Here is a 14,118-nt window from a genome sequence, read left to right as displayed (position 1 = left end):
GGATTATATTTATTTTACGTTTTAAATGAGAGTTGAGAGACATCATCAATACTCGATCAGAGTAGGGAACAAAGTTGCAAACAGCGTTTTTAGAATTCTTATCAACTATAATCCCTGTTTCTATTTGGAGTTGTTATTACCGGTATAATAAATTGTTGTATTTTTGGTATTACATTTTTCTGATTCAGGGAATTGTAAAATGCTAAGTTTCAGTATGTTAGTCTTAATTCTTCACACTTCCGACAGAGCATTATGCAGTTTGTCTAATTGGTATAAACTTTTTACGTTTCATGTTCCAATTTTCAAGGTTACAGTGTTATTCTTATTTGTTTGACAGGGATTTACCTTGATGACGACCTGAGAGGTCCTCTAGTTTAAATCTAATTGGTTTTTCCTGTCGGTGTATGGATTCCGACCTCCATGATCACTTATCGATTAGTGGGTCCATGATAATGTTTACTAAGGATATCCATGCGGATCTATGTGGTAGTCATCCAGCGGCTTTTCGTCATCTCAATACCGTTGACTAATTTAGCTCTTCCGACTTCGTATTTGGACAATGAAATGCCCCGAATTTCTGTTTTTTTTTTGGCAGATGATACTCAATAGAAGTAAGGTACTTAAAATTGCTTTGGCACATCTTCATTACTTCAAAATGTTCATTTGGTACATACCTATAATCGAAATATCATGTCGGGGTTTGATGACTTGCGATTAATTGTGTTTTTAGTGTTAGTGTTAGGAGATTGTAAATACATGCGTTAGAAGACTGTTAATAAATTAAAATAAACATAACGCTTGCCTGGCCAGCTTGGCTATCAGAGCGGCTAAAAAACTATGTGTACTTACCCTCTTCAATTGTTTTATTCTGTGGTGGAATAAACTTCGGCTAGATGAATTGCATGTACTGTAGACGATGCAGTAGATTCTTGATTTGTTTTTATGACGCCAAAGAAGAAGGCCTATTGGTTCTTTACCAGAAAAATAATCGTTACCATCAATTTTTATATACTCTAGACATAATACCAGATGCACATTTATTTTTGTTTTTTTAGTCTATATAAAAGTCTCCTCTGCTCTTGGACAAATACCAGTATTAAGTTATTTGTAAAGTTTTAAAGTCTTTGAAAATGATCAAATTGGTGAGTTAAATTCCGTACACTAAAACTGGGCACAAATTCTTAGTGATAGACTTGATGATTTTTTAAAAACCTGTATATTATATTGAATGCTAAAATAATCAATTTTGCTCGTATGTTTAATCAAAAAAGGGTTTGCTTACCTGTTTTAATGAAAATATTTTCTCAGATTCCGTGGATTTTGTAGTATATTATTGCGTCATAATACACTGTTTTCTTAGTAATTTGTTACAGTTTTTTGTGATCTACGAATATTAACGTATTATGTTTGCTAGGAGATATTCATCTCTTCAAGGATTAGTTCATTTCTTTATTTAACAATTACTGATAATATATGGGATTTTAGTTTATCTATGTATAATTTTATCCTATAAAAACCACCTTTTTGGACAGAAAATGGTTTTTATGTATTTTATGTTTAGGTGTTTCTAAGTGTATCATTGATTTGTTTTAATTCTATATTCTAGTTAGTATTTGCTTATTCACAATAGGTTTTTAGATTAATTTCATAGCAATTTATAATGGGTGATCGGAAATAGTTGTATTATTAGCTTTTTTATGGTTTTTGATAATTCGTGTTCGTACTTACTATTATTGATTGCTTTGTTGATTTGAATATCGTTTATGCTAAAATATTTATGAATTTTCACATTTGTTTATTATTATTTCTTTGAGATAGTTATTTTATTTCCATTAATTGTTCAATACTGATGCCATCAATTTCTATTTTACATCTGGTTGGTTCTTTGCTGACTACTATTGTTTTAGTTTTCTGAGATGAGATTGTCATATTAAATTTTTTTGCTCTTATGTTAAATCTGTGGACCAGTCTTTGAAGACTATCTTCATCTTGGGCTATCAATATTGCTTCGTCTGCGTGACAGAGTATTTTTATTTCTTTGGTTCCTGTTCTGTATCCTCTTCCTTTGTTAACGCGTTTAAGATTTTTTCCATGATTAAATTAAAGAGCAGGAGGCTCAATGAATCCCCTTATCTTATTTTGCTGCCTATTTTTATAGCTTCGGTAAGTTGTCCATCTATTCTGACTTCCATTTTGTTATTTTGATAGATGTTTTCGATAGTTTTTGTAATATTTAGGGAAACTTCTCTATTATACAAAAGATAGATTATATCTTTTAGTCTTGCTCTGTCAAACGCTTTCTTTAGGTCAATCAAACACAGAAATGCTGGTCTATTATACTTTAGTAATTTCTTAGTAATTTGCTTTACAACGAATATTGCATCTCTACACGATCTTCCACTACGAAAACCCTGTTGCTCATCTGCTTAACTTATACTCTGATTTATTAGCACTTGTAAAATTTTAGTTGTAAGTTTTAGGTTAGTATTTAAGAAGTTTATACCTCTGTAGTTTTCTGGCTATTTTTGATCTCCTTGTTTGAATAGTAGAATTAGTTCGCTCGTTGTCAATTCGTTTGGTATCCCGTCTTTACCTGCTGCTTTTCTGTTCTTCAGCTTTTTAAGTATTTTCCGAACTTCCTGTACATTTATGTTAAGTCCTTCATTTGTGGTAATTTCTGGTGTTTCCGGTTCTAGTGTCGTTTGTTTTTCCTCTGCCTAGAGCTTTGTTAGGTAGTCAATCCACGTACCCTTTTTATGTGTTTTGGTTCTATTAGTTCCTTTACCTCCGTTCTTTGATCTCATATGAAGCGCCATATTTCTTTTTACAGAAATGTTCCATTTCTTTTGAAAAGCATTCCCAGTGATTATTTTTTATTTTTCTTACAAGTGCATGTGTTTTGTTTCTAATTGTCTTGTAATTATGGTATGCCTCTTGTGTTTTGGTTGACATGTATTTCAGGTTAGCTTTTTCTTGTCTTTACATTTTTCCTTTACTTCTGTACAAAACCATAGAGTTCTTCGCCTTGAAAATGATTTATTTTGATTTATATTTCTTTCCCCAAAAACCTCCTTGGCCAAGGCTAAGATATTGGATTTAATTTTTGCCCAGCTTTCTTCGACTCCATCACCTTCTGTGACATATGTGTTTCTTCGTTTTTCGGTTATTCGTTTTTGGAATAGGTATCTCGTGGAGGCACCCTGTAAGCTTTCGACTATTATCTTTGTTAGAACTCTACATGTCTAAATATAGACTTGTATCGAATATTATCTAAATTTTTGACTGCAAGGTAAATATATAACTTATAAATAGTTATCTCTTAAACATTCATTCTTTTTTTTATTTAACAATATCTTTCTTTGTTAAAATTTGCCATTTATAATATTATATTAGCCAAGGGAAAAAAGTATTTCCCAGAACTTCGCAATACTTAAAGTAAGAAAACTGTTTCGTTTAATTATTAACAATTTAATGCGAAAAATGCCATTTTTTATATCTTCGCTTACCACTTAACAATAATTTACATCACAAATTTCGAAAGATATTTTATGGGATGAGTAGGAAGTTTCCAGAACGAGCCGAAGGCGTGTCCTAGAAGTACCGCCTACGTAGATACTCAAAATCATTACAAACTTAAAAAAAATCATTCAAAAAATGAAATAAATCGTCTTGAATATAGTGGCTTTCGGTACGATTTATGTTAATTAAAACTTTCGATTTGATCATACTGTCATACTGAAAGTTCATTTTTCAGAAGGGCTGCTGAATAAGAGCTATTTATTTATACTTTATAAAGATTTCATTTGTTAAAAGATTTTTTAAATTATTTAGTTACTTAAAAAACAGCAAAATAAGGCAAAATCGTTAATTAATTATAACTTTTGTAAAAATTAACTTACACTTTTTTTTGTGTTTGCTCTCTAAAAGAAGGGGTGTCTTATTTTTATCTTCTTCTTCTTACGGTATCTATCCGTTCCGGATGTTGGCGATCAGCATAGCTATCCTAAATTTACTTGCAGCTATTCGGGATAGTTCGGTTATAGACGTATTGAACCACTTCCTAAGGTTTTGAAGCCAAGATATTCTTCTTCTCCCTGGTCTTCTCTTTACAAATATCTTGTTTTGAAAAATGAGTTGCAATTAGCCATATCTGTGTTCATTTCTCATAACATGGCGATTCTAATTCGCGCTCTTTGATTGAGTTAGTGATCTCGCATTTATTGCCCATTCTACGTAGGACCTCAATATTAGTCACACGATCCACCCATAAAATTCGTAAGATGCGCCTGTAATAGAACATCTCGAACGCCTTGATCTTTCCTAAACAAGATTAAGAGAGCGTCCATGCGTCTACTCCGTACAATAATGTAGAAAATGCATAGTATCTGATGATAGAGATTTTGGTACTAAATGGTAAATCGTGACTTCCAAAAAGAGACTCTATCTTTACGAACGCTGATCTTGCTCTCTCCCTATGCGTTGTTTTATTTCAGCAGAGTGGTCCCATTGACTGTTTATGTTAGTACCAAGATATGAGTATCTGTTTACCCTGTCAATTGGCTGTTGGTTTACCAAAAGATGTGTATTTAATATTTCGCGCTTACTAACTACCATGTACTTTGTTTTGTTTGTATTGAGATCCAGCCCATATTCTCGACTTATATCTGATATGCGCGAAATTATGGCTTATAAACCATCTAAGCTTTCTGCAAAAACTACTGCGTCGTCAGCATATCTAATGTTGTTTAGACGCACTCCGTTAACTAAGACGCCTTCCTGCAGTTGTCCCAGTGCTTGCTTGAAGATACGCTGCAAGTACATGTTAAACAGCACTGGAGACAGAATGCATCTTTGTCTCACTCCTATATCTATGGAGATTGTCTCTGTCAACTGGTCATCCCCTATGTTGGCAGTTTAGTTGTAATATAAATTATATATAATTTGCAAGTATCTATCATCCAAGCCCGCTTCTTTCAAGATGGATATGATCTTGTCATGTTTTACACTATCAAATACCTTTTTGTAGTCGATAAAACAAATATATACATCACAGTTGACATGCCTGCACCTCTGGATAAGCACTTGTATAGCTAATAGAGCTCCTCGGGTGCCTAAGGTATCGCGGAATCTAAAATGTGTCCATGACACTTGTTCTTTAAAAACATTTTAAGTAAGTGGCTCATTAGGCTAATTATTCTGTAGTCTTCGCATGCTTTTGCATTTGTCGACTTTATCCAGCTTTGGGGAATATTTCCAGTTTTATATATATATATATATATATATATATATATATATATATATATATATATATATATATATATATATACATATATCCACATATATATATATATATATATATATATATATATATATATATATTGTTATAGTCGTTATCCATTTTATTTCTTGTTCGTCCATAACTTTCAGGAATTTTGTATAAAATTTGTCATGCCCTAAAGCATTACCATCTTGAGTTTTTCTAATAGCTGCCGTGACTTCTTCAATGGTAATCGAGGGTCCTGTTTGGCATTCTATGTCTTCAATGGCAATTTTCCTTTCATCTGTAAATGTTACTTCCACATATTTCTTGCTGCTGAACATCCAACTCTTCTAAGGTTGTATAAGTCTGCAGCTTCTTTAACTTTTTTGTGCATATTGAATGAATCATGTTTCTGTTGTAATAGCTGTATTTCCGCACATTGTTCTCTTAGCTGTGTGTTCTTAGCCATTCTGATTGCTTTTTTCATCTCTGTCTATTCTTTTGTATAATGTCTTGTCCTGATCTTTGACCTTTCGCCTCTCTTCCATCATATCTAGAATCTCATTTGTCATCCACGATTTTTTCTTAATTTTTGGTAGTTTGAGGAATTTTTCTTGTATGTCTTGTGAAACTCTATGCAATTTTAAGCTCCTGGTCTATTAATTATGTTTGAATATCGGTATTCATATTGCTATTTATATACAGTTTTACACTCTATTCTATGCGTTGGTCCTTGAGTAGCCTGATGTCGTATTTTAGGTTGACACTACGTTGAATCTTCTTTAGCCTGACCCTCATTTTGCAAATCAGTGGGTTATGGTCTGATTTGATATCGGCTCCTGGGTATGTCTTGACTGATGTAATGCTGTTACGGAATATTTTATTAATCATAATGTAATCTATTTGATTTCTATGTGGCCTGAAGTATCTTGAGGTGATTTCCACGTGTATAATCATCTGTATGTGAGTTTGAAGTAAGTGTTAGTAATTACAAGCTCTTCTTCTGATACGAATTTACCCAATCGGTCTCCTCGCTAATTTCTTTCTCCAAGCCCAAACTGTCCTATGAATTCTCCCGAATGTCCCCTACCAATCTTGACATTTAAATCACCCATAATCAAGGTTAGATCCTTTTTGGGAAGGTGTTTCAAGGTTTTGGATAATTAATTATAGAATGCTTCACTTATGTCGTCTGGTTTGTAAGCTGTAGGGGCATATACCTGGATAATGTTAGTTGTTATTGGGTAGGTATCAAGTTGAAGGAGGAGCATTTTTTCCGTTATGGGTACAAAGCTTTTAAGATATCTGGCAGTTTTTAATTTAAGATTATACCTACTCCATTTTCGTGTCTTCTGTTGGGGTTACCTGAATAATATATGTGATAATTGTTAATTTTACATTGCCCAGAGTTCGTCCATCTTATTTCGCCTATTTTTATAGTGTTATCAAATTCTAGATTTTTGCTCTATTTACGAATTAATTTAAAAGTTGTTCAAATTACATATACCATATGCCAATATTTTGTTATTATATAAGACATAAGATATGGGTGATATGGTAATTTAACGGGTATAATCCAGTCGAGACGAAAATGCCACTAAACCTCTAAAAATCATACGTACACGCTGAATTTTGATAAAAATGTTAATTTTGAGACCCCAAAAAATAAGCAAAAATGTTTACCACTGCTACCCTCTGGCTTTTCCTCAAAACCCCCTCGTAGGGGAGGGTAAATGGAAAAAATCAATTATCAAAATTATCAAAGAGAGAGATAATTTTAAACAAAAATGTTTATTAGTACTCTTCACGTGGAATGAACCGTTCTCTCAGAAACAACGCTTTTATTAAAAATTGATTTCGCGCTCGTTGTAGTAACTGATATTCAAAATCGCCGGTCCCTTCAAGCATTGTTACTGAGAGAACGTTTCATTCTCCAGAAAAAATGCTAATAAACATTTTTGTTCAAAATTATCTCAGCTACGTTTTATTTGACATATTTTTTTCTACGTCGTACAGATTATTACCGTTTTTTCTCCCCTACGAGGGTGGGGTTTTTGGGAGAAGCCGGGGTTAGGAGTGGCAAACTTGCATATTTTTGGGGTTCCAAAATTGTCATTCTCAGCAAAATTTAGCTTGTTCGTATAATTTTTTGATGTAAAATCTCCATAAATACAATGGCAATTTTTTAAAAATACAGCTGCATTTGTTTATTGTATTTTAAGTTTATTCTATTTTCTTTTAATTCATAACTATAATACTTAGTATTAGCATGTATACAGTGAGGGGCAAAATTATGGAATAAATTAATTTTTCGAGAATAGGCGACTTTGGATACAAACCGAAAAAACTCGATATTATATTTTAAATTATAATTTTTTGGCATATATATCATACTAGTAACATTATCCGATGATTTTATCCGTTAATCGATGATATTTTAAATGAAAAAAAGGGGTCGGTGCTAGTTCATTTGGAAGTATTCAATTCTCTATTCATTATATAAATATTAACATATTTATTTATCCATAAAATTTAAAAAAGAAATTATTTGGTACATTTTAAGATATTTAAACGTGAACCTTAAGAATTTGCTAAAATTTCCGACAACTAAGAATCGGTTTAAATAAAAATGTAAATATAGGTTGCACGTTTTTCTTATATTTCTAATATACCTTATTTTGGATAATTATCGTCAATTCGGCTTTGTATGTCTTTCTTTTAGTTGCCAAGTAATTCAGGAGTATCGATACCGCGGTAGCTGTAAGATGGTAGCGCCCTATCTTTCAGATATTTGAACTGTATTACTTATGTAATAATACTTTACTTCACTTAAATTATTACTATATAATTTACAGGTTATTTTTACCATCTTAATTCTCCAAACCACCCTACAAGCAGCATCAATCCTTCCACTAGAACACTCTTCATCGTCATCCGTTAAAGGAAAACAAGATGGCAGTGAATATTCATACTCAATAAGTGAAAATAAAGGACTAGCTATTACTAATATCCAACCTATTTCTTCAGTACCTTTAATAGAAACTACACTATTAGAGAATAAACCGGTGAAGCAATTCCTTATAAATGATTTGAAGAGAATACCAGAAAAACAACCAGTTGAAGTAAAGGTACAAGGTATGTATAAAAGAAAAATTTAATAATTAAGATATTTAACGCTGCTTATATATTGTGATTGTTTAAAATGTTTACTTCTTATAGTTTGGAACACTAAAATAACAAATAAAAAATTAGAGGCAAGAATATTCATAAAAAGCTCGCTTGAAAGAAAGTATTATCAAGACAAAATATCAGATATCTTGACGACATTTACTGATAACTTACAAGCTCCACCAAAAATTCTACTTGATAAATTTAATGCGATTGGCATCATAAAAGTAATCACAAAAGAAATTGTAGCAAAACTAAATTTATTAATATTAGCACCATATTGGGAATATACAACTGACGATTAATAACCAATATATAGCAATACTGTATCGATTCAGTATTTGGTAAAACTACAAGTCGGATCCGGATGAATGAGAAATTACAAGGACTGAAATAACCAGAAACTTATTCTTTAAACTTTAATCTCATTTGTCGAGATTTTTCATTCAAAATCTAGTCTACGAAGTAGAAAGTTGGATCTTTAAAATCGCTGTTCTTCTTACAACTCTGGGTGGGTCTTAAAGTGCTTCGTTATTTTCCTTTATTTAGAACATTTTTGTTCCTCTCCCCCTCTTCTCTCACTTTTATCTTTATCGTTGTTTTTTAGATCATTTAAGCATCTCTTGCTAGGACTTTCTCTGCTTTATCAAAACATTATACTTTATCAAAAACTTGTGTGATGTACAAGAAGACCGCAGAACAATAGCCCTTTTTTTGGAGGATCCTGGTTTATGACATTAATAACTCTGTACAGTTGGTCAACTGCAGCGTGTTTTTGTCAAAAAAAAATCAAATTGGTAGTCAGGAAATAAGCAGTTTTCTTTTAGAAAAGAATTTAATTTCTTTATTAATTATTTCTCGAAACTTTTAGCAAGAATTGGTAATAAACTAATGGGTCTATATGAAGTTACGGATTAAATCGTACTTTCCTCTCTTTCCATCTCACTTTGTGAAGGGAAATATACTAATCTTACGAGCGCCTTGTAGATTTGTGTTAACAAGTGGAGTGCATTTTATGGTAATTGATGGAAGACAAATCTAATAATGAGCTCATAACCAGGAGCTTTGATTTTATTAGTATTAAGTCAAATCTTCGGTTTTGGTTTTTTTAAAACGTTTAATAGGCAGAGACATCTGGTATGGGCAATTTAAATATTGATTAATATTTTCCTCTTCTTGTGGTTGTAACTCACAGGAAAATGGAGTAAAGGTAGTTTCCAGGTGTTGGAGAAATTTGCCTTTTCATCATCAGTGTGTGCCCAATTTCCGTTACTCATTTTGATAATATATGTTGTTGTGGTCGTAACAATCTTTTGGTAGCCTTCCAAAGGATATCTATTGCTTTTAATAGTGATAACTCTCTTAGGTATTTTGCAGTTGATGTATTTTTTATCACTTAGCATTTTTCTAGTCGATTGTTTTGCCATGCCTTCTTAAGTTTTTTCTTTCCTCTAATTTTTTGTGCAATGGCCTCAGAATAGAACTCCTTGTTAGGTTTATAGTTGGGTCTTGGGGTGGATTCCCAGAACACTTATTATTTCTGTAAACATGTAATATGATAATCCATAGCAGTATCCAGGTCACTTTCTGTCTTTAGACCTAAGTTTATGTTTAAGTTATTAGTAATGTTTTCTTTATATAAATTCCAATTGGCTCTTGATGAATAAAGCTTAGGAGTTGTAGGTAAATAAATTATTTTAAAAGACAGGGTGAGAAATACTGGAGAGTGATCGGATGTTAAAACGAAGCATGATTTAGTTGTTAGGTGATTATCTGCTATACCTTTGTTTATAAAGAAATCAAGGAGAGCTGGAAGTTTTCTTGTGTCTGTTGGCCAATATGTGGGTTCATATGTAGAGTGACTTTCGAGGTCATTAATATTAATTCTCTAAAGTAGTTATCTGCCACGTGGATTCCTCAATCTTAAGCTCCAAGAAGAATGTTTCGTATTGTTATCACCACCTTGATCCGAGTGATTTAAAAAATTTAGAAATTTGATTTGTTTTTATTATGTGCTTGAGAGGGCACGAATGAAGATACAGTGATTGGCCCTCTCCATTCTTTAATTACTATGTTTGTAAACTGCAGGTGCCAACTTGCTAGTAGTTGGTAATATTTTATACTGCTTTTGATAATTATAGCAGAACCTCCGTGTTTAGTAACATCATAATCATTTGTGGTATACAGTTTATAGTTTGGCATTTCCCAGTAACTGTTACCCACATAGTGCGTTTCGGAATTAAGCATTGTATCAATTTTATTTGCAATTAAAAGTTTTTTAACTCCTGGCTGTAATAAGACATTCATACCGTTGGCATTATATATTGCCAGTAAGTATAACAGCCATTTAAATGGTTATAGATTCGAGTACTGCCAGGCGGCATGATAGATTGTCTAATCGATATGCTTATCTAGTAATTATGTTTAATAGTTTATGTATAATTGTGTGGGCGAAATATAATAGCGAAATGTGGAAAACGAAGAATATCCTGGCTTAAGAACTTAAGGGAATGGTTTGAATGCAGTAGTGCAGAACTTTTTAGAGCGGCAGTCAACAGAGTCCGCATAGCCATGATGATTTCCAACTTTCGATAGAAGATGGAACTTAAAGAAGAAGAATAATTGTGTACATCTTAGCAATTTAATTTTAAATTTGTGGATTATTTCTAGAACTGTGGAAATTTCTATGAACCTCGCATTCTCTGTGGTTTGATGGATGGTCCTTTTGGCATAAATCTCATTTGGTCGGAGTGTTTTTAGATTTTTCCCATGAAGTAATGTTGTGATTTCCACGTATTTAACATACTTACATAGTCTTTTGCAATACATATGTTTTCATGTAGAGAATTCATTCAGTTATATACGCTATTGTTTTGGTGCAACTCTCATAAATTTTTTGTGTTTTTTGTGTTATTACAGTTATTTTCTAGAATATTTTCTTGCTTTAGTTTATAATAAAGCATTTTTATATTTTTAGATTTGGAAAAAGAAAAGTTACAAGAGAATTTAGAAGTAAAAGAAAAATCAGAAGAACTGTTATCCGAACAACCTAAATTGGAAATGCCCAAAATGCCATTAAAGGAAGCCGAAAATATCCAAAAGTTGGAAAGACCACTAGAATACTATCAAATCCTTCCTGACTACAGACTAATTTTGCCTAGTGATCTTGTTCTGGAATATCCCCAATATTATCCATACTTTTATAGATACGCCTATCACTACCCTCATGTGAGGTTATATTAGAATACTATGTCTTTCGAATTACCTATTAAATAGTTTTTTTTTGTGCGTCGATTAAAAACAGTTTTAGGATTTTTAATAAATTTGAATCACTTTTTAGTTGTAGGTGATGGAGAAATAGGTTATCAATTATTTTGTATTGTAAAGATAAGAACCTATTTTAAGAAATAAAAATTTATTAAAACATTATGGTATTTGAATTAAAAATATTAATGTTGTTCTGAATTCTACTGTATTTTTCAAATCTTATATACTAAAAGGCTATGCCCTTTTCTTGTGCGCAATACTCCTCCTAAACGGTGATAGATAGGAGAATAATTTTTTCAAATAATTAAACAGATTGTTGAGTAGATTCCCCCTAACGTTTAAAATCTAAAAAATTCGAACCGGTTTAAAAATGGCGGCCATAAAATGAATTTTTCATATAGTAAAGTATAGGAATTTTACAGGATTCATTCTTCAAAATTTAAAGTCCTAATTTTCAATGTATTTTTAAAATATTTTAAAATATATGTTTAAAATATAAATCGTTAGACCGCTAGCGGTATAATATATATAAATATATTAAAATTCATTTCTCATTCAATATTATACACAATGCAACAACGCGTCAATTCTCGAATGCTGGAATGCACCAACAAGTGTTTCAACTTAAGGAATAACGATAATGACCACTCAAAATTCGGGATCCTCCTGTCTCCGATTTTAATTTATTGGGTCTGTTTTACACTATCTGATGAGTTGGTATTTTTTTATTTTTATGTTTAGTTAGAAAGTATTCTGTTTTCAACAAGTGCAGCGTGTGTGAGGTGTTGTGATTGATATTTAGAGATTTAGACTACGTTTTGAGTTTAATACTTGAAGAATTAAATAATTAGGTAAGCATTACTTTGTTTTTAATTTATTAGTTAGAAATATATTATTAATTTTGTTGGGAAAAAGCCACAATTTTACTTTAAATTAGGTTTATTTTAAATAAATAAATAAAAAATAAACTTATAAAGTAAAATTGTGGCGTATTCTCAAAAAAGTGGAACAGTAGGCGGTAGTGTAGACTAGCGCGGAGCATCATACTGTTTTCTGTATTTTTTAAATTTAAATAATGTTTAAATATAAATTTAGTTAGTTAAATAGTTAGAGTTCTCAAACCGACTTCTTTTTCTTAAACGTGGCATTTTACAATCTAAAATATGCAAAAAAAAGTTACTTCCGGTTTTACTTCCGTTTTTTATTTAAGAGGGGCGGAGTCTAACAATCATATTGTTTCCGTTTCCTAATGTAAATCTTCCTGAAAATCCTAAAAAACTACTGTATCGATTTTCAATTTAAAAAAATTGGCGTCGATACAGTTTATTTTTAGGATTTTTGGAACATTTACTCCAGGCGACGGAAACGATGGATCGTTAGACTCCGCCCCTCTTAAATATCAGCAAATCTTACATCAAAACTCGATGTCGAGTTGGTCCGCTAGTAAACTTTGTAATTTTGATTGCACATTTAAATCTACACTAAAGATTTCATTTTGTAAATTCAACTGTGATTGCCTAATCCACTCCCTGCCTAGCAGTGGATGTTTATTTGACTCTACTACATAAATGTTTAAGTTTTTAATTACTTTCCTGTACTTGACCTAAAGCTATTTTCTTGTGGTATTTTTATGTAAAGACTCGGGTTTCCATATCGTTCCCGAAACCAAGTTGTTCAGAGTCTATTTCCCCCTATTATTTATGCTTCTTAGTGTACTACACTGTCTGTTATTTCTATTTCTAGTAAGTTCCTTTATTTTCTTGCAGATAAATTTGTCGTCGTGTTTTTTTCTGTAAGTCTTCTATCTCTTTACATGTTTCTATAAGCTACTTCTTCTTTGCTGCTATGGTGAAAGGTGGGTCGTCTTAATCTAGAGTAGGCATTCTGCCCTATTAGCCGGTCATCTTAGAGGTACGGAGTTTCAGACTATAAACATAAAACATTTCTTACTTAAATGATTTATATAGTACTTAGTTGACGATGTAACACGATTTAATTTAATTACAAAAAACAACCGACGAAATTATATTAGGATTATTAATTGACCTCGATTGCTCGTCTGTTTACCTTTTTATATCCTATCGATATCTGACAAATCATCTCGTTTACTAAGCCAAATAATGTTAATATAAAACTGATGAATCTCCAAGATTACGCTTAAATTGCAACAGAAGTATTTTGAAACTAGACAAACATTGTTATACCATACGTGTATCCTAGATTTCTGATTTCTTAAAAATAATAATTTATTGTATTAGAATATTATTGATAATTTGAATATTTTTGGATCACTGTTATATCAATATTTTTAGGATACGTCTTTGATATATACTACATAGCCTCAACTATCTTTCTTCTTTGGGAAGTTCGTTATATTTACTGTTATATTTTTATTCTTATGTTGTTTTCTCAAATTCGTCATT

The 14,118-nt window shown here is 31.7% G+C and overlaps 1 protein-coding gene across 1 annotated transcript; it reads left to right on the top strand.

Moving 5' to 3' along the window:
* Positions 1-988: 988 nt before the first annotated feature.
* LOC140446970 (uncharacterized) lies at positions 989-11,855 on the top strand. Its single transcript, XM_072539566.1, has 3 exons — positions 989-1,142; positions 8,116-8,395; positions 11,406-11,855. Exons 1-3 carry the CDS (start codon positions 1,131-1,133, stop codon positions 11,669-11,671), a joined length of 558 nt encoding a protein of 185 aa, XP_072395667.1. The 5' UTR covers positions 989-1,130; the 3' UTR covers positions 11,672-11,855.
* Positions 11,856-14,118: the final 2,263 nt, after the last annotated feature.

The sequence above is a fragment of the Diabrotica undecimpunctata genome, chromosome 7 (assembly GCF_040954645.1).
Source record: "Diabrotica undecimpunctata isolate CICGRU chromosome 7, icDiaUnde3, whole genome shotgun sequence".
NCBI classification, from domain to species: Eukaryota; Metazoa; Arthropoda; class Insecta; order Coleoptera; family Chrysomelidae; genus Diabrotica; species Diabrotica undecimpunctata.
The sequence above is the reverse complement of the archived record's forward strand: the minus strand, read 5'-3'. Positions and strand labels throughout refer to the sequence as shown.

Coding starts and splice junctions, on each gene's coding strand:
- LOC140446970 (XM_072539566.1), top strand. Junction 8,396..11,405: donor AGTTGAAGTAAAGGTACAAG/GTATGTATAAAA, acceptor TTATATTTTTAG/ATTTGGAAAAAGAAAAGTTA.